General features: G+C 40.9%; 7 protein-coding genes across 7 annotated transcripts; 2 read left to right on the top strand and 5 right to left on the bottom strand.

The window, feature by feature from the left end:
* Positions 1-1,362: 1,362 nt before the first annotated feature.
* AK88_02843 (uncharacterized protein) lies at positions 1,363-4,206 on the top strand (the record flags this gene model as incomplete). Its single annotated transcript, XM_012480466.1, has 6 exons — positions 1,363-2,835; positions 3,003-3,128; positions 3,273-3,336; positions 3,530-3,798; positions 3,948-4,037; positions 4,171-4,206. 6 exons carry the CDS (start codon positions 1,363-1,365, stop codon positions 4,204-4,206), a joined length of 2,058 nt encoding a protein of 685 aa, XP_012335889.1.
* A 1,412-nt stretch (positions 4,207-5,618) lies between these two features.
* On the bottom strand, positions 5,619-7,640 carry AK88_02842 (uncharacterized protein; the record flags this gene model as incomplete). The annotated part of the gene is made up of 1 exon (XM_012480465.1): positions 5,619-7,640. One exon carries the CDS (start codon positions 7,638-7,640, stop codon positions 5,619-5,621), a length of 2,022 nt encoding a protein of 673 aa, XP_012335888.1.
* A 1,501-nt stretch (positions 7,641-9,141) lies between these two features.
* AK88_02841 (uncharacterized protein) lies at positions 9,142-9,826 on the top strand (the record flags this gene model as incomplete). Its single annotated transcript, XM_012480464.1, has 3 exons — positions 9,142-9,231; positions 9,357-9,521; positions 9,683-9,826. 3 exons carry the CDS (start codon positions 9,142-9,144, stop codon positions 9,824-9,826), a joined length of 399 nt encoding a protein of 132 aa, XP_012335887.1.
* Positions 9,827-10,498: 672 nt separating this feature from the next.
* Positions 10,499-11,461, bottom strand: AK88_02840 (uncharacterized protein; the record flags this gene model as incomplete). Its single annotated transcript, XM_012480463.1, has 1 exon — positions 10,499-11,461. The coding sequence occupies one exon, from the start codon at positions 11,459-11,461 to the stop codon at positions 10,499-10,501; it is 963 nt and encodes a 320-aa protein (XP_012335886.1).
* A 1,128-nt stretch (positions 11,462-12,589) lies between these two features.
* Positions 12,590-13,579, bottom strand: AK88_02839 (phosphomethylpyrimidine kinase; the record flags this gene model as incomplete). The annotated part of the gene is made up of 1 exon (XM_012480462.1): positions 12,590-13,579. One exon carries the CDS (start codon positions 13,577-13,579, stop codon positions 12,590-12,592), a length of 990 nt encoding a protein of 329 aa, XP_012335885.1.
* A 1,165-nt stretch (positions 13,580-14,744) lies between these two features.
* On the bottom strand, positions 14,745-15,850 carry AK88_02838 (uncharacterized protein; the record flags this gene model as incomplete). The annotated part of the gene is made up of 5 exons (XM_012480461.1): positions 14,745-14,859; positions 14,998-15,107; positions 15,204-15,307; positions 15,462-15,604; positions 15,846-15,850. The coding sequence occupies 5 exons, from the start codon at positions 15,848-15,850 to the stop codon at positions 14,745-14,747; spliced, it is 477 nt and encodes a 158-aa protein (XP_012335884.1).
* A 1,075-nt stretch (positions 15,851-16,925) lies between these two features.
* AK88_02837 (uncharacterized protein) lies at positions 16,926-19,799 on the bottom strand (the record flags this gene model as incomplete). The annotated part of the gene is made up of 1 exon (XM_012480460.1): positions 16,926-19,799. One exon carries the CDS (start codon positions 19,797-19,799, stop codon positions 16,926-16,928), a length of 2,874 nt encoding a protein of 957 aa, XP_012335883.1.
* Between the last annotated feature and the right edge of the window lie 1,076 nt (positions 19,800-20,875).

The raw sequence follows: 20,875 nt of genomic DNA, 5'->3' as shown, positions 1-20,875 counted from the left end.
TTTTTTTTTTTTTTTTTTTTTTTTTCCAAATGTTAAATTCCTGCTGTATCGAATTGTAAAGAAAAAATCGCAATTAACTAATGTCCCAACTGCTTTTTTTTTTTTTTTATTCTTTAAAAGATAGCGCCAAAAAACAAAAAAAAAACAACAAAAAAGAATTCCCACGGGTTGGTAAATTTCCTATGTAGGTAGTCACCCCAAATTCGTTTACCTTGCCAGCAGAAGACAAAAATGGGGCGGGGGACGTGGCAATATGGTACGTCGCTATGTATATTGGGGAAATCTCATATCGCGAAGGAGGAACAAAGTGGCTCTTGTCTGAGGGTCTGTTTTGTGTGCCTCCTGAGGTTGACCAGCCAACAGAGAAAAGGACCCTCTTCCCTCCACGCTGTTTCCCTCTGTGTAGGTCACTTTTTTCCCTTTTCGTTCCTCCAAAGGTGTGGTATACCATCTTCACCCGTTCACCGCACAACCGCTTTGCAAGTTCCGTTGCAAGGAACATTTCCACCAGCAGAGTAGAGAGCTACCTTTCACATTTTGTGAAGTTGATGGCAATACGTGGTCAATGCGTCACGCCCCTTCATTTTTGTAAATCCTTATATTTTCCGCTATCCCTTTTTTAATTTTACTTTGAGACTTCCTTTTAAACCGACCAGTTGAGCTGAACACCCATTTCCTATTTTACCATGTTGTAATTTTTTTTTTTTTTTTTTTTTCGTACCTTGATATAACGTAAAATTTTTTCATTCTGCTGCCATGCGCATGTGTGTTTATAGGCACCTATGCGTACATGTACGCATTGCTACACGTTTATGCATATGTACGCTTAAACAAGTCGCGCCAAAAGTGCAATCAATTCATATAGGCACATGTATGTATGTGTTGAAGCAGCAATGTTATATGCAATGAAAAAGATAACGTGGTTGTTGTTGCGTAGATTGCAAGTTTCGTCATTATTCTTGACAGATATGAGAGAACAATTTCTTTTATTTTTTTTATTTTTTTTTTTTCATAAAAATATTCACCCATGCATGCTGTTTTGAATGTGTACTTAAAAACACAAGAGCGAATTAGTATAATGTAGAGAACTGTGCCACTGTAAATATATGTAAGCACACCGTAGGTTTCTGCACATATAACTGTATATGATACGCATGCATGTTTATTCCTGTATACATAGGATTGCCTCTATGTGAACGCGAAACTGTAGGCGCTCTGCAGTCATACGATATTCCCCTTTTTTTTTTGTTACACGCACAGTAGGTAGATTCTGGCGTGTATAATACATACTAACGTAGTATCACACGAGCGTATATATAAACGTATACCCAACTTTGTGCGAACGACACATTTCTTTCGCCCATGATGAATCCCAACGAGGGATCGGAGGAAAAGGCAGCCCAAAAGGCCGCGCAGGGTGGTGAACCAAAGGTAGCCCTGGCGAGTGAACAGAATAACACACCGAAAGAAACCCAAACGGGTCCGCAGAAAACCGAGCAGAGGAGCCCCTGCCCAGGTGGCCCCAAGCAGGATAATGCGGACGAGAACAAAGAAGACACGCAGAAAAACGTAAAGGATTACAATAACATTAATGACATCATCAGTTACATTATTAAAGTCGGGGTGTGGGAAATGTACACGTACGAATGGCTAATGAACAGGAAAACTTTCCTTTACTACAATACATATGTAGAGAATTATTTTTTTTATGACAAAAACAACAATTTGACGCCGTTTAATGAAAAGTACTTTTTTTTATATGTAACTACATTTGATAACACCGATTTTGTATCTAGCTTTTTTTTTAAAAAAAATAAAATAAAAAGCATAAAATTAAGTAGTTTCACAAAAACTATGCAAGGAAGGAGAAAAAAACAGGAAGATCGGTACACAGTCATTAACGATATGACCAAGTACATAGATCCTTATGATTACAAAACTTTATTTTTATACAAAAGAAATCCATTTTATTGCTTTTCCGTAATTGATGGGCACCGAGGTATAAAGGCTTGCGAATATTGTATGACCCACATTGTGAAAAATATTATTTACTACTTTTATAATCAAGACAATGTCAGACAGGATGAATTTAAACTTGGCTCCTCGTCTGCCAAAAAGGATAAAAAACAGGATCCCGCTGATGGTCAAAATTGCGCGGATAAAGGAGGTACACATAAAAGGGAGGTTCAGGGCACAGCTGCCAAAAGACACAGCCGGGACGGAAGCCAAAAGGATGAAAATAAAAATCGTGATGATACGAGCTCCACAGAAATCTCCCGCCAGGACTCTTCCACAGGGGATGACAAGAAAGACTCGCCATCACTGAGCAACACACAAGAGAGCGAAAAGGAAGAAGGTAGAAGCAAGGACAAACGCGCGATGGTAAATGACGAAATTTCAAAAACTAAGAAAAGAAGAATAGACAGCAGCGATATTACAGAGAGTGAAGACAATCCATCACAGAGAGTAAGCGAAGATGACAACAAGAAGCGTAACGAGGGAAAGGTAAGCGCCGATTCTGATGGACGCTCGGGAGAAGAAAAGGACCAATGCAACCGTAACTCCATAACGGAGGATGAGGCAAAAATAACCAGCACCAGTACTAGCATAAGTAACCAAAAAAAACTTGTATTTTTAGAAGATCTCACAGATGAAGAAATCATCAATTGTATAAAACTCGCTTTCTTAAGAACAGATGAACAGTTCCTTAAAATTTCCAAATTCCCCAATCATGGCTGCACGGTCATTGCCCTCATTGTACTAAAGAACAAAATGTTTATTGCCAACCTTGGGGACTGCCGGGCAATAGGCATCGTCAACGTAAACGATACCTTGGTACGTGACGCAGAAGCCGCGGACGCCATGGCAGCATGAGAGCAACCCGCCCATACGCATGTACAGATGTGTATACAAATACGTATGTACATATATATTTTTTGTGTTTATTTGCATTTACACATGCCATTCGTTTCTTTTACGCCCATCGCGTGTCCCCCTTGCAGAAACCGGAAATGTTGTCGCAGGACCATAAACCCCATGAACCCAAGGAAAGGGAGCGGATAAAAAAAATGGGAGGCGAAGTCATCTGCATGCAGAACGTGTTCAGGGTTAAGGCTAACGCGAAGAAGGTAACCGCAAATATGAAACGCAATAAGCCTCGTCTATGTAGTGATGTGCGTATAGGAAACGCATGTCGAGAAAGCCGGACGCGCGAATGTACTTGCCTATTTGAGTATCATACAATGCACATGCGCATGCACACTTTCGTGTAGACCACTTCGGACCATTCCAATTTGCTGGAGCGCTTGCCAATGAAGGAGGAAGTTTACCTTGCAGGTACTACGGATGAAATGAACTCGGAAGAAAAATGTGACACAGAAAATTGTGCATGTCGGTTTTAAATTTATATATATATATATATATATATATATATATATATATATATATATATGTATGTATTTCTTCCCGTTTTCACCATGTTCCCTTCTCCCCTTCACATTTGCACTTCCCCGCTGTGACGTAACTGCAGTTTCCAGAGCCATAGGAGACAAAGACTTCAAAGAAAACAATGTAGTGTCAGCCCTGCCGGATGTTACCTGCAGAGAGCTGTGTCCCGCAGATACATATTATGAGGACTCGGAAAAGGCAAGTGTTGAATGTTCCGACTTGACGATAAACGCTAAGGTGAAAGAAGATTATTTCAAAGAAGGTGAACCATTTTATTTCTCCGCGGACGAGATGAATTATCTGTTTGTTGTTCTAGCTTGTGATGGAGTGTGGGACACCCTGTCCAATAAGGTACGTCTAAATGGATTGTCCAGTCTCTACTATCCCCCTACGCGTTTTTACAATAATTTTATGAAAGGGTTCATTCAGACTAGATCAACGTATACTTACAAATATTACTGCACACATGTCCCCCGCTCTTTTTATTCATACCTTTGCAGGACGTGGCCCAGATTTTGCAAACCTACCAGCACGACCCGGACAAGGCCTGCAGTGAAATCATAAAAACTGCGTATGCCTGCGGAAGCCAGGTACTTTGAATAAGCCAATGTTTGACACTGCATGTGGGTGAATCATAGCACGGTTGGCATTGCATGTGTTTAATTAATGTGTATGACCTAGGTCTCTGAAATGGGTACATTTTCATTTTTCTCCTTTTTGCAGGACAACATAACCGCCCTTATTTTAAAATTATACTGAGTTGGGAAGACCTGGGCTGTAGTTTTCTGTTTGGTAAAATGGAAGCCCTATGACATCAGCGGAGATACCTGTGAATTTTTTTGTACGAACCCATGCGTTGTGTTGATTTGTGTGCAGCTGAGATGGGCTACCCTTTTACCTTTTCGAAGGGGCATATGGGCAGCACAAGTGAGGGGACAGCATGTTCCGACATTACAAGAAGGAACAGAAGGGGGGTAAAGAATTGTGGATAATGTAATAGGAGATAACAAACCCCTTTTTATTAACCTCTTACGGACTAGCACAGTGAGATGTGGTGTTCCCTTTTTTTTTTTTTTTTTCGTTGGGAAAATATTATGTAAAGGAGAACCTAACAGATGGGAAGTTATTTCAAGATGTCTAGTTGGCACTTTTCTCTTTTTTCCCCTGTGCATTGTAACAGTTATGTTTTCCTTTTTAAATTTTTTCACCTTTTCAATTTGTGGCGCCCGCTTGTACCGCGCACTTTGCATTACTCAATTTTGATTACGCTGGAATGGACCCCCTTCCCCAGTTACCATGTTGGAAGGAAATACTAGGTGATGAAAAAGCACGGGGGAGCCTCCAAACGGATAGCGAAACGATACCATCACGCTAATGAAGGGAAGGTAGGATGCTAGCGCAGGGACAAAAGTGATTGCCTATCTTATTCGTAAGAACAGCACAGATAGCCCCTTTCCTGGATGGTGTGCATTAAACAGAGTGAAGCTTCTCAAATTGCACAAAGGCACGTTTGCTGATGAGCCTATTGCAGTTCTGCCGAATGTGAAAAACATAGAACAAAAATATATACATATATTAGTAGACAATTGATTGAAATGGCAAAAGAATACACCTTTAATTTTTTAAGCCCCTGTCCGTTTCCCATATTTGCCTTTTTTTTTAAACGCGTTGAATGTGTTTCTAAATATGTACACACCTGTTATATTTGCCCCACGCCTCCTCTCCTGGGGGACACAGGACATGTTGTGCACAATGCAGCTGCGCATATTTTCTGCCGCCCAGGTACTTTTTCTTCAAAATTTTTGTTTTAAAATTGTTTTTCACCCCTATAGTACCTGTTAATTAATTTTCCCACCCGATGTGTTTATGTGTGTGTGTTTTTGTGTTTGTGTGCCCCCCCCTCTGAAAGGTTAGCGCTTGTAGGCCCACTTGTACACCTACATGCACATATAAGTCTGCATTCCTACCGTTGTACTTTTTTTTTATACGTAATTAAAACAAAAGTGTTTGCGGTGTGTGCAAGTGTACATTCGCAAAAAAAAATGGCGCAAGCACAAGAATGAATTGTGGCTTTAATTAAAGTAAAACATGTTTTTAAAAAAAAAAAAAAAAACTTGTAATTTTGAAAACTTGGATGACGCAAGTTTGTCCGACAGGAACAGCTTAGTCAATCAGCCGCTGCCAAAATACCAGCTGCTTGACCCAACCGGCGTGCTCTCACTCGTGCGCAAATACTTCTCCATGGACGCAATAAACCATGAGAAGAAACTGCTGATTAAGCTCTCGGAGCGCGGGTCGGGGAAAACATTTTGGTAAATGAGTGGATGCATGTCTGCAGAGTAGTAAGGCATTTCGAAGGAGAAGTACTTCCATGAGCAAATAAACAAATCCCTTATCTTCGCGAGGGATAAGTGGAGAAATAACTGCACGAGTTCGTAGTCCAACGCGATTTCGCCGTTCTGTCCGCCACCATTAACTTGGGCGCAGCGAGGGAAATGATACCCATGAGCACCGTCACCAGCGTCCCCGTTTGCACCCCTGTTGACATCCCCGTTAGCACTTCTGTCCGACACTTTGCTGTGAACCCCCTCAGTTGGCTCATACATCACGGCGAAGCAAAAATCTACAGGAATGGATTTATTCCCAATAGAGGGAATCAGAACGTCGCTTATGAGGAACTCTAGACACTTGTGGTTTATTTCTGTGCAGTGAATTTTAATTTTGTTCCTGTTCCCCGTCATGCTGGAAAGGTTGAGGGTTAGGTTATTATTTCTGTCTTTCAAATTATTTGCTTGTTCGGCGAGGATATAGAAAATAGATTTATCTATAAGTACCCACTGGGCAGTTGTCAATTTCTCGTGTATCTTTTTGGCTTGTTCAAAAAATATATTTTCTGGAATTATTCTTTCTGGAAAAGTGTTTCCTCCCCATGCGGGATTTTCCTTTGTGTGTGTGTTTAATTTATTCTTCAGCTGTATGTTTAATGGATACAAGTCAAATTGGATGGCGTATTTATTTTCGATCAAGTGCGCAGCTATTCCTTCGAACTCGACTGAAATGACGCTCATCTTGTCGAGCATGTTAAATATTATTATTTCTTCCTCCTTCACATTTGGATAGTAAGAAGTGGGACTCTGTTCATTTGTTTTATTTGCATCATGAATGAGTGTGTGATCCGCATACAGTATACCTCCATTAGGTATGTAGCTACTGTTTCTATATTGTAGACCCTCTGTTGGGTCATTAATTTTGTATTTTTTACTAAGAGGAGGAACCATTTGGTGTGTTCTTCCCTGTCTTTTGGTGGGTTTATATTTAAATAGAAAGTCATCAATAGCGCAACGTATAGTCTGGTTATGTATTCCCTCCTTTATGTCCTTTTCCAACCCACCTAACGAAAAAGTGATATGTGCATACTGTGATTTGAAAGGAGAAAAGGAGGGGTAGGGTGGCCAGGAAAGAAATATAGGGTTGGAAGAAAAGTTCCAAAAACAAGAAGGCAAAAAAAAATACTCAACAGAAACCTCCGTAACATAGGGGAAATTATTATCAAGTTGTAAATAATCTATTTCGGAATATTTTTTATTTAATACTTTCCAGTATTGAATGAGTTGGTTGATGAAATGTAAAAAATATTTCTGTGCAACAATGCCGTTTATGGAGTTAATCTGCTTTCTTGTTTCTTCACACAATTTTCGCAACCCCTGTAGCAGTTCTTTCCTGGTTGTAACGGCGATGCATATGTCCTGCTTGTTAGCCTTTATATCCCTCACATAGTTACACTTATTTAAGGTTAAATACTTTGTACCCTTATCATAATTCAGTGTACCTAACATTAGATCAAACAAAACCATCAATTCTTTTAAATCCTCCTCGACCATCACTCTGTACTCCTCTCCTTGTGTCCACTCTTTATCATTTTTCAAATTTTCGTTATTACTTTTAATCTGGATCGTTTTTTCCATTGCAGAACAGAACATTTGTGCATACTGTTGTAGATTTTTCATATTTTTATTTTCTTCATCTGGTATTTGTTCGAAAACGCAAGATCCATCTGGTAGATATCTGAGTAATCTGTAGTCCCCTTCTGCATACGCCTCCACCTTCAAATCGATATCGCTAAATTTTTCTCTTTCCTTTTCATTCTTGTTCCCCTGTTCACTCTCCTTGTCGACTTCTCTGTCGTCCTGCATTTTGTGGTTCTCAAGGTGGAAGGAGGGGAAGCGATAAATTCGTCTCGACGTTACAGCTATGTTAAACTCATCTGTGCTGTTTTAGTTTTCCCCTTTTTTGGTGTGGTGTCTTCTTAACTTTGATTGCTTGATTAATGGGAGACGAAGCTACGCGTTGAGATAACCGTTTCGCCAGTGGACTATATTTTGCGTGTGTTATGCATTTATATAAACACCCCCACGGCGGAGTCACACGGAGAGACTGTCTCCTTCGAGGCAAACTACTTGCTATCGCGGGTAGCGCACAGGCGCAGCGAGAGTGCATGGTGTGCTTAGATGTATGTACAAGACCGTGTGTGTATATGTGTGAGCGTATAAACAACCTCCCTGTCAAAACCAGCACAAATGATAACCTCACTTCGATCGAAATGGGCACCCATATATATAGATACACCACTATGCATACATGTATGTACTCATTTCAACAATTATTTCTGTGCCAAATCAAGCGCACTTTTTTTCCATATGGGTAATGACAGGAATGTTGTAATGAAAGTACACATGTAGGAAGGGGAACTTAACACGGCTGGGACAAAATGGGCGGAAGTTGTTCGTAGACATACGAGACGCGGAAAAAATCTGCCACGCCTCTTCAACCGCTTAGCATTTTTATATGCACATTTCTGCAAAAGAGGAATTGCCCACTTAAAAAAAAATGGAAGAACCGATTAAATGAATGATGGAGCAGCCTTCGTGATACGCCGTTCCATATACATAGGCTTCATGGATTGAACTTATTTGGGCGTGCCTGCGAGAACAAATTCGCAGAGCACCACTGGGGTGTTGCATTCGCAGTTCTGTATATGGTGGGGATACCGGCTGATAGGTAGCGGTTATAGGTAGCGCTTGTGGGCCGCCAATTCGTAGCCGCTGCGTTTGCTCAACCTTTTGTTCTGCTCACACGGTTCACGCATTCGTGTAAGCAAACGTTTTTTTTTTTTTAAACTCTCTATTTCGCGCTCCATCCAAGCATATGCCATGCCGTCGGTTCACTTTGCAACATTTCTTTGTGCAGAATATAACCTTGCAGTGTTTCATTTTGGGGCTGCGAAATGTGACGCTGAATTTTTTTTATTTTTTTATAAAAGCCCCTCTAACAAGGGTCGCTATGGAGGCACGTATTTCATATGCACAGTGTGAGTTGAATTTCAGCTTCCATGAAACTTCCGACAAAACTTACAACTGAAGTTTCACTTAAAATTTATTTTGTTTCCTCTCCATTTAGCATTCGCCAGTCATGCAGAGGAGCTATGCTAAGATAGCACCCATGCGATAACAACAAAATTTAAAACAGCTAGCTAACCATTTAAGAGCCATACACTCTGATAGGAGGTAACAAAATCGACACAGCTAAATTCTACTCCCTTAGGTTAATTTATTTCTGTAATTGGCTGCCCTCTTGCGCAGTTGTCAAGTAAAGTAGGTTCGATCCTTTTTGTCGTACTCGTGAAAGAAGTAAAAAATGGTAAAGTGCAAAAAATGGGATAACACTGCGCCAGATATTGCTGCGCGATGCCTTGATAACACGTACATGCTGCGCACCCCCGCTACTGTGAAAATGAGCCTGCTTTGGGGGGCGGCGCGAAATGGTGGCTACACACCCGATGCGCCACGTAGCAATGCATACCTGTAGATATGTGAGTACATATTTTCGCCTGTCCCTCCCCTGATTCGCAGCTTTTTTTTACCTTTTTTCAACAACTGGCAGAGAAAAACCACCACGTAACGGTCGAACTCAAAAATGACTTGCAAATTTCTGGAGTATTGCATTCGGTAGACCAATATCTGAATATCAAATTGACTAATGTAACTGTGAACCACCCGGAGAAGTATCCTCACTTGGTGAGTAACACTGGGGAGACGTTTCGTCTGCCTAATGCAATTGCCACATGAGGCAGCGAGTGGGTGTCCTAAGGGTGCACCTTTTTTTGTGCGGTACTCACTACACTGCTTGGTCACTTCAGCACCTCATTGCTGCATCGCTTCCCCTCCCTTCGCTTCAGCTATCGATCAAGTCCTGCTTTGTGCGGGGCTCCGTCGTGAGGTATGTTTTCCTTCCGTCCAAAGAAATCGACGTGGACAAGTTACACCACATGTGCAGGAAGGAAGCCAAGATGACTTCGGAAAAGGAGAAGGAGAGAAAGTGATGGAGCGGTGCAAGGAGATACATGAAAGGCAATGTCGCTCCTCACCCACTTTCTCAAAACGACAACCGCAAGGAACACAATCCACAAGATGGCCCAACATTTGTAGCAACCAGGGGTCAGTTGTCATTTAGGACCGCAAAGTAGTTTTGTATGCCCCCCTTTGTCCCCACGTATATCATTTTTCTTTTTTTTTTTTTTGTCTTTCCCTTTGCACATTTTTTTTTTTTTTTATTTACAATAACTTTTAAAAACAGCGTCATAGTTAAATTGGTTTAACAAAAGCAACCTTTTACGTCGGCCGCCATTATGAGATACGGAATGCACAAACAGGTAATCTTACACATGTAAAAAAGTTTACACAGAAATGTAAACATATGAAAACACGTGTGCATTCGCGCAAACTTTGCAACATAAAAAATGAAGGACAGTTAAAAGGCAAGAACAAAGAGTCACCTTGCATTTCACCTTTTGGCACGCGAGCAAAAAGTGTGGTTTCTATCATCATATTCCTCTTGCGCACAACGCGCCCTGCAGAAACAGCACTACACGAGTTTCGTTAATGTGTGTGTTCCATTTGTAAGAATGAAGTGTGCACGGTGATATGTTCCCAGTGGGTCCGATTTCCCTTTTCAAAGTTACTACCCACCACTACCGACATACATATACACACACTCACTGGTGCCTGGCCCAGCCAAGCAACTGCGGAAGCAACAAATTTGCTGCCTTCTGGAAAAGCAAAAATTCAGAAAAAGGAGAGCTGACATGAAGTTCCTCAAAATTGTTTTTTTTGTCGTCATTCAAATTGTTTATCTGAGGACTTTGGTTAATTTCCATGTCGAGGTTATTCATTTCGCCCAAGTTACCATCCGCATTGGCAGACGGCTGATATTTGTATCGTATAACTATGTGGTCCTTCTTCTCCTTGTGCTTATCGATAATTAGGCAGTTGCTGTTGCTGCCCTTGACACATATGGGCGTCTTTATCTGCTCTGCGTCCGTCACAGAGAGCAAATGGGCCAAACTATTGATTTTGAGGATTATGCTCATTTTATTATTTTTGTCGTACTTATTCGAATTGCTGTGTTTTTTCATGAAGACAAATTGAAACCCCCCCTTTCCAAAGATTGTCACTTTGTTTTTATTAACGATGTAGTCCGGATATATTGGTTTTATTAGGCACATGGCTGTGTTGCCAAAAATGCTAAAGTATTGGTACGTCGTGTTGGCGGTAGCGGCCGCAGCGGAAGCGGCGGCTGCAGCAGGGTTGTTGTCCACACCTTCGGCATTTACACCATAGTTGTACTTCAAGGAGTAATATCTGTTTGGCTGATTTTCGTAATTATAATTCACACCGCTTGGCGTGGCACTGACGTTATTTTCATTAGTGTTCATTTGCATGTTCATATAATTTGGGGGAATATTATTGTACATCCCTGGATTGAAAACCCTATTTTTGTATGTGTTGTATGTGTTCTTTTGGGTCAGTTTTGATAAGTCTGTACTGCTTACATGGGCTCTCTGTGTGGCATGGGGAAGTTCCCTTTTTCCTCCTTTCAAAAGCCCAGGGGTGAGGCTGCTGTACAGCTTTCCCTGCACATTGGTGTGCAGTCGCTTCTTTAGATAAATCCCTTGCATTGTGTATTTTTCTCTACGCAGTTCCAGGGTGGGGGTAACTATGCGTAGGTAATTATACTGGGAAAAGCAGCTGCGTGGATAACTACACAAACTGCTCACAACTCTCGGGGGGACAACTTTTCCCAATGTGATCCAATGGTAAGAAGCCCTACGCGGATAATGCTTGCCTGTGTTTACAGAAGTGAAAAATTGGGTTAGGGCAGCTATTAAGAAATGTTCGCTCCTTTTAGCAACTTGCTGGTTTTCCAACTTTTCAATACCGTCACTTTTGGGCTTTTATTTTTTTGCGTTTGGTTTGAGCCTACTGCTCAGATTTTATTTCAGCTGAAAAATGAAAGGCTAAGTCCCGCTAGGAATTTTTTTTTTTTTTTTGTACCTCTTTCCCTTTTGTACGCTTGTAAAATCTTTTTACTTTGATGTGGCTAAGCATGTTGCTTAGGCAACATTGTCATTTTGAAGACTTCGCCGAGTTCCATTTGCCATATGTGTATTTGTTTAATGAGGCTGCTTTTTTCCCGCCGTGTAAAGCGGCATATGTGGGGTTAAGTGTATCCGTTGGCTACTTTTGTTCCAGCCTTTTTTATAAGAACAAAAGTGATGGGCGTGGTGCGACATGACAAAGTGGGATTTATATGCACACACGAGGGGGAACAAACAGAACGGTGTGCACAACGTTTAAGCGGATATCTAACCATCCTCCTTGACAAAATATCATACCACGCAGGACCGCATCCACGATGAAACTTTAATGGGAAGTGAAATGCCCCCCTATTTTGGGCGGGCAAGAGTTCAGCTCACCCTGCACAAAGGTTACATAAATACAATTCTTGTGCCACGAATGGAGAGGGAAAAAAAAAAAAAAGTAAAAAGGCCCATAAGGGGGACTACAGTGTGTACAAAATATTGCACGTGGGGAAATTATGCCGTGAGAAGTGGGACGAAAAAAAGAAAACACAAATGGTACATGTGCACCTATTTGTGCAGATATATGTACACACATATATACACATTTGCATGGTTAGCAAAAACGGAAAATCTGTCCATGTTCCGAAACAAACAACAAAAAAAAAGAGGTATAATAGACGCTACATAAAAAATTATGCTCCGGACTCCACCAGAGCAACCGCACTAAGGGGAATCTTGAACAATGGGTATAACGTCGAGGTCCGTAAAAGTTGGCAACTCTTGAGATGCCTTCAAATGGTTCAACCCCGGACTTTTACTTCCAAACTGGTAGGCATATCTGATGCAGTTGTAAATATACTTTTTCGCCTCTATGCACGATTGCAAAATGTTATGCTTTTTTGCCAAGTAGCACGCTATGGCTGTGGATAAGGTACAGCCCGTTCCGTGTATGTCTAGGCCTGGCTTCCTCTTAGACCTTAGTTTGTACACGTCATATAAGTAGGTTACTCCCCCTGGTTGGGATAGTCCCAGCTCTCCCGCATCCCTCTGTAGTACTTCCCCTTCAGGTGTATATCCAACCCTCCTGATACACAAATGGTCGACTGCGTACACCTCATTCTCCTCTGCGCAATTTTCACCCACGTTGCAACTCTTAAACAAACAGGCACTTATGTCCAGCTTGTCCGTCATCAGTTTGCACAGTTCAGTTATATTCACCTTGGATAAATCGATTTGGCAGTTTAGTGCCTCGAGAATGACCTTACACTCGTAAAAGTTAGGCGTAATGATACAGCTTATGGGACATATTAAATCAAGAGCACATTTTATGTATTCCAGATTTTCCACTAGGAGGCACCCAGAACTTGATACAAACACCGGGTCGAAAACTACTAGCAGTTTTTTGCCTCTCTTTTTGTTCATATCTATTATGTATTCACGAACCAATGAAATAATTTTCTTTGAATATAAAACTCCTAGCTTAACCACGTCGATAGTCACATCTGCAAAAATACTATCCAACTGCTCTACAATGAAGCTTTCCTCAATTTTTACAATTCTTTTAACCTCCTTGGTGTTCTGGGCTGTTAAAACGACGAATGCGGTACAACAGTGGCATCCTAACCCCATTGCAGTTTTTATATCTGCCTGCATGCCCGCTCCACCACAACTGTCACTCCCCGCTATGCTTAAAATGTTGCTTACACCTTCCATAATAAGGTAGCAATATGTTCGGATAAAAAAAAAAAAAATAACGAAGCGACAGTGACCACTTTATGGCTATTTGGTAATGAACTGGTTTAGTCTAATAGATCTTACACTTTTGTAGCTAGCTATCCAGCTGGAAAAAAAAAAATAAAATAAAAGGAAAGAAATTGCTTCTTGTGTATATATGTTTGTACATGGTGAAGCGAATAAATTCGTGTAGTGCCTACAAATGTGCTGTTATTTAAAAAGGAAGAAAATTTCATACCAGGTGGGGGTTGCACAATGCCGACGGAGGCACACATTTCCTAGTAGGGTCTGCATCCTCATATAAATGTGATAAAGCACGGCGGATTGTATGATGGAAAAAAAAAAACAAAAAAAAATTTCCACTGCAAAATGGAACAATATTTCTTTGTGATTCGCATGGAGCATTATCTTTTTGTGCAACTCGTTGTGGCTAAATCCTGATCGATGGCCAGGAAGTGTCATTCTTTGAAATCGCAATCAGCATTGCACAGTTATTCATTTTAAAGAAACTATGGGACAGTTTTTACCACATGTTTGTTCGGTTGTTTTTTCACCAAATGGGGACGCATGGGCGAGGGGCAGAGATCAACGGGAAGTGACAAAAGGGGACACGATAAATAGCCAAGTGGCAAACGACGAAGTGACAAATAGAGACGGGCAAATGATATAAAGTTCCGTCGAACACGCCTACAAGGATTTCTACGCTCACTGTAAAATGCATGAAGCGTGAAAAAAAAAAAAAAAATGTAACCCAGCACTTCCCCAAGTTTTGCCATTCTTTAAACAAGTGTGAAAAATTAAAACAACCGCTTCGTTGTCAAAATGGTACACACATGCACCTTAGATACATTGTGCGCAAACAAAATGTGCCAATTTAGCGAGTAGCCTACTGAAGCAAATTTATTTTGCCTACTAGCATATTATGTTTTTTTTTTTTACTATCCACAAGAGAGCATCGCACTGCTATAATATGCAAGCAAAATTCTCAGTCCACAGGCGAGGTCACGTCCAAATTGTGCTCAGTTGGCTAAATACAGCGCGGGGTTATGGGCACCTTTGAGTGTTACCCATGTTCCTATAAAAAAATCAAACCCAGTCGGAGCATGCAACACCTATGCAGTCACACGTGACGTGACTTCCAAAATTACGACGATATAATCATGTCTCCGTTGTTCTTCAAAAAGTTCTCTGCGTTTATGAGCAAATTGGTTAGAGACTCGGGGAGGGAATACTTGACCGACTCATTGCTGTGGATCCACCTGTTGACCAGAGAAGTGGACAAAAAAAAAAAAAAAAAAAAAAAGCAATGGAATGGCGATCCTATAGACGCGCTAGGAAGCCCATTCAATTAACCACCTTGGCTCCGCCACCATCCCCTCGATTTCTGGGCGCCTTACTTATAATCCGTGTGTTCATCTGATAAAGTGATTCGTTCCTCGTTGTTCAGCAGAAGCGCCAGATAATAGGTAGTCTCCTTTAAATTATCATTAACCGTATATGTTAAAGTCTAAACAAGGGAAGCAAAAAAGGACCAAGTGGGACAACTGCACTATGCACGCGACAACGTGGTCATAGTGTTCCCTAACCAACGTGTGTAACACACCTTTTGATAATCTAGTAACTTGTACTTGTCCTTATCCAGTCCAGTTTCCTCCAGCGTTTCTCTCAGGGCAGTTTCTAACCCATCCTCGTTACTTTCGTGGAGTCCTGCGTATTTGGGAAGGAGACATGTGATATGGACCAGGGTCATTACGCGGGCCATATGGGGTATAAGTATTTCCCAGAGGTATAGTAGCAGGGGTCGCAAAGGCGTAAAGGTGTGTGTCCCTCTACTATGTCGAGAAAACCCTGCGAAGGGTACCTTTTGGCGGAGTCCAATGTTTGTTTCCATAAGATGCCTTTAAAAATAAAAACTCAATTTTTGAATTATCACCTAAAAGGGTTTTTGTTCCACCGTACAAGACTCTACATAACAGAATGCCATAGGCTTTTATAATGTTGGTTCTGTGTGTGTGTAGGGTGTCATTCGGAAGAAGGAAAAGAAGAAAAAAAATTCTCTTTCATTTCCAGGCTTTACAATTAATTTGCGCGCTATAAGGTGCTGTATCCGTTTTCCCTCTTTTGTTGGGTTCTTTTCCCAACATGATTCATCTACAGTAGCAGAAGACCCTTTCAAGGGAGGGATCTACTGCATATGGATTTGTGCAAAAATTATACGCGCACTTCTATCCTTTTTTCTCATTACCTCATTTTGCTATACTTGCAGATTTAAAAAGAAGGTTGTTTCGAAGGACGTCACACACGGATGTAGAATCTGTGCAAAATAGGCTTGGTGTTGACATGAAATTCAAGAATATGTACTACATTATAAAATTGGGACATGTGGGGCGAGTTTCATTTATCTTTCTATGTGGCATTGTCCCTCTACAATATCGTGTCGCGAGTTCATACATATATGTATAAAACGTACAAGCGTATTTCTATATGTGGCTGCTATGAATTGCGCTACATCGGCCCTAGGGAAACAGTACCTTGGGAAATATGGCTTTACACTGACATATATGGGCGGACAAAACGGTATCAAAATGTGATACGGCAAAATACGGATCTTAGCTTGAGTTACACATGGAGCGATGTGCACGATTGCACGTACGCTCTCGTAGGCTGGAAAGAAAACGTGTAGTTAGTCATCGCATAAAAACGAGAATATATAAAGGTGGAATTAATTTGAGGTTAATGTTAGTTAGCATATCATGGTTCGGATTATCCTTTTGGTGATGTAAACATCTGTGTATTTATTCGGGGAGAGAAATATAAACAAAAAAAAAAAAAAAAAAAAAAAATCGCATTCGATAGCTTTTCGAATGGAAAATTCATACGTTAGCATGTGCAGCAAGTGCATACTTTTCTTTCTTTTTTTTTTTTCTCCGTTTCAGGTAATTATTCACATGTATATTATTATACGTCAACTGTCGCACGCATAATAATACATTCAAAAAATGTAGCTTCACCCATTTGGTATTTAAAAAAAGGTCACCAAGGTTATATGCTCTATTGAGCAAAGAAAAAAAAAAAAAAAAAAAAAAGTGCAATAAAGAAAAAATAAAAGGCCAATGGCAAAAATAAACAAAGCAAAGTTTCGACGGACGGAATGAAAAAAAAAAAAAACGGCGACCGATGTGCCAGCAGTGACGAGTGCGTAGAGGCACGGAGGGAGAATAGCCATCGCCCCCCTCACGGGTGGTGTGTAGCTATAGTAACACAATAGGTACACACATGGGGTATACATATGTATACACGTTTACAGGGCAAGTGCCACGCGGGGCTATAACTTCCTTTTCCGCGTGTAGCAAGACTTGTCCCGTCTTTGCAAAATGAATTTTTCAATGTTGGTCCAAAATTTATTAACGGCGAGGTAATCCTCCTTCCTCTTGTCCCGACTGAGTCTGATGATATCGACATTGCCACCTGTCAACAAATCGGACGGTATTATAACATCATTGTACATAAAAAAAAATGATTTGAATGGCTGGAAGAGCGCAGTAGGAATTTCGAATGGGTATTCATTTAAAATGTTTTTTAGCGACTCCTTAGATTTTATGATAACTGCAATGACACACTTCCAGTCCGTTTCGGTCAATTTAGAAATTTGATCATTTTCGATGAAGGAAAATTTTATGCTTTTTTTTTTGTTAAACATTTTGTAAATGATGGGTATGGAATTGTAAGGCCGCTTTGCGCCGTCATCCCCATCACCTGTGACATGAGTCCCTTTCCGATTGGAGCCAGAGTTGTCCAAGCAGTTATGCAAAAAAAAGGATTCCACATTGTTCCTGTTAATTATGTGGTTGCTGCTCTCTTTTTCTATCAATATAATGGGTCTCTTCTTATACGTTAAGTGTATTTCGTCGATAAGTTTTAACGATTTTTTTTCCACCCTCGTTTTCATATGACCATCATCGATGATAATATTTTTCTTGATTCCATTTATGTATACATTTTTTATATTACTTTTACTTAAAAGCTCTCGTTCGAACATATTATATATGCGACTGAAGTCACTGGCGTTTTTTCCTATCTGATCATACGCGTCTTGCATGTTAACTTCTTTAAGGAGTACCGACGTTGTCATTTCTTCATTCGCTGTTACCTGCTCATCTGATAATTTTATCTTCGAGATGTTTTTCCTATCAAGCTTGCTTCTTACTACTGCGCAGTTGTTTTCTGTGAACAGGAATTTTTTTTTCTGGTCGTCTTTTCCGTGCATTGGAATGGCATCTCCACCTGTCGTGACCGCCTCCTCCTGTACCAAATATAAAGGGAAGCCTTCCGGATCAGATAAGAATAATTCCTCTGGGAGTAGCGGGGAACCTGGCTCGGCATTCATCCCCCAATAAAGATTCTCCTTAAGGGAAAAGTCATTAATAAAATTATGCACAAAGTTGATCAGTGCCCTATTTGCATTGTAGCATTGTTTGTCACCTACAGCTTTCACATACTGAGCCAGCAAATCGTGAAAGAAAATTATCTTATCGTGATCATTGAAATTTTGAACAATTTCTAGGGGGATAAATTGGCCAACCAAAAATTTCTCATCCTTCACATCCACTGAATAACCATTTTGGCAATGCACATTGGATTGGTGGTGAACCTGATTGGTCGAATGTTTTCCCTGTTCATTGTAATCATTAATACTCAAATCGAGGTCCAGCATGTCATAGTCTGCAAAATTTTTGTACAAATCTCCCTTCTGATAAATATCTGTATAGTTATGCTTGGAGTACCTTCTCAAAAAATCGTTACAATTGGACAAAGCCATATGTTGGTCATTCTCCATAAATTTTATGTAATCCCTGTGGAACTTTTGGACAATTAATTTTACGCACTGATCAATTTGCGCTTCATGTTGTGTGTTTGCAAAATAAGTATTTTTTAAAACAGAATATAAATTCAAATTTTGGAGAAAAACGTGTTTAAAAAAATTGTCTTTTCCGAAGTAATGTTTCATCATGTTTTGCAGGCTGCTTTCAGGGGTGCCTTCATAGTCGTTACTTTTATTTTCCTCATCCTTTTCACAACTTTGATTATTGTTTATTTTATTCTTCCCATCAGGGAGTTTACCCACTTGTATGTCTTCCTTTATTGCAACTTCTTCCCCAGTTTGGGCATTTTCGATAGGGGAATTCCCTCCCACATGGTATTTCGCATTATCTGGGTCGGTAACCTCCACTCTGAAGAAGTCATAATTGCTGCTCGAATCGTTTGCAAATTCCTCCAGGGCGTTAACTTCATTACAATTGAAATAGATTAACGGGTCGTACACTTGGATGGGGATATCCCTCTGCAGGAAGTTATAATCCCCCATTCTCTCGCACGGATGTATTTCGCTGAGGATATGTCTACTTTCCGGGATCCCCTTTGTCACATACAGGATTAGCGAGTTGTCCATTTTTTGGGTGTCACATACTGTTCTTACGCTATCAAAGGACACGAAATTTTCCTTTGCAACCTGGTTGGTGGTGCCTTTGTCGAGATCACTGCCGCCTTTTTCGTGATATGAGGGCATTGTATGAACCCCAGTTTGGGCACCTTCCCCTTCTTGCAATTCCCCCCCTTCTCGCTTCCTCGTCCGGTGGCCAGGGATAAATGTTTCACCCTTTCCATCGTTCTGTTTCTCCCCGATTGAAGCACCTTGTGCACTACTTCCCTTTACATAGCCCTTTTCATGGTCCTTTTCACTATGCCTGTCCACATCCCCCACGATGTCCAAATGAAAGAGGTCCACCTGTATGCCCTGGTCCTTATCTTCTACATCTACATAGTCGCGCAAATCCAAAATCTTCTTCAAATCATACACAAAAATATTTACTTTAATTTCGTCATTATCTTCATTGTCTTCGATAATTTTAATAATTTTGCTTTTTTCAAGAATGCTTATATATTTATACCCAACAGAATTTATGTATGAAAAGGTGTAGTTACTCTTGGGTAGACACAGGAATAAGTATATATCTCCTACATTGTACTTTTCCTTTTTCCTGCTTTCAATTCCACAGAGGACATTTGCATGTATATAAAAGTTTTCCTTTTCGAAAAGTATGATATCCTTTTGATCTTTATTTATCAGTTTGATGTACTCCTTCTCCTCCATCAGGAACTTCTTCATCAACATTTTTAAGTTGAGTTGTTCACTCCCCATTCTGTGTTTTTTTTTTTTGTGTAGTTACTCCGGATATAAGGCGGGCTGGGGGAGGGGGGCTGCTTCTCACTTGTCACGCAGGATGGCTGGTGCTTGATGCGTCACGCGTGGTGGGCACATGCTTATCGATCGTCATTGCACATATTTAAAGCTTGTCATGCGTCGGGACAGAGTGCCTTGCTCCTCGGTTGTGCTGATGAGTAGTGTCACTCGGACGGGAAGAAGGCCTCCTTCCTTTTTCTGCTTTTTCCATTTGGCCCATCACCTGCGTTTTCATGCGCAGATCTACCGCCCTACACAAGTCGACTTTGCGCGCGTTAGTGTACTTGCTGCGTTGCGTGGTCTCTTGGCATGTCCCTTATGGGTACGCACAAATATGCATCAGGGATCACACGCCTACGCGGTAAGCGCATTTCCGATTGACTCAATAGTACTGGCGCGTTGTAACTACGAGGTAGAATTGTACGCAGCGGCTACTATATTTAGGCCTGCACGTTGTAACTTCGAGTTAGGCTTCCGCGTGGTGATTACTAGTTAAAACTTCCACGTTTACGCTTGCGCGCGAGGGCTCTACGCTGACGCTGCGGGAAACTCCCCCTGTATGGGGAACTTACAGGGGTGGGAAAAAGTTATCCACTTTTTGCAGTTGAAGGTGGCTTGAAGGGGACGCAAAAACGGCACAAAAATGGCATAGGAAATGGAAAAAAATTGACAAAAAAATAGCAGAAACATGGCATAAAAATAAGGCAAAAATGGAGCGAACAGATGGTGCGAAAAACATTGATCACAAAATTGCGGCACGCCGTGCGCACTCCTGATGTGCTTCATCACATGAATGCTTACTGCTCAACATTTTTGCCCCTACATGAACAGGTATAGGAGGAAGGCATAGATTGAGCGGGACTCCAAATGTTGCCATGTTAACACTGCTTTCCTTTGACAATTATAACTCATAATGGGCAAACCTTCACATCCCACACGGTATACGCCAATTCGAGCTAGCCAACAGGGCAAGTAAACAAAAATGTATACAGAAATGATCTGCCTTTTTTTCTGCCATATCGGATTGAAGGGAA

The sequence above is a fragment of the Plasmodium fragile genome, assembly GCF_000956335.1.
Source record: "Plasmodium fragile strain nilgiri unplaced genomic scaffold supercont1.29, whole genome shotgun sequence".
NCBI lineage: Eukaryota > Apicomplexa > Aconoidasida > Haemosporida > Plasmodiidae > Plasmodium > Plasmodium fragile.
Note: the sequence above shows the minus strand (reverse complement) of the source record. Positions and strands in the feature narration are given on the sequence as shown.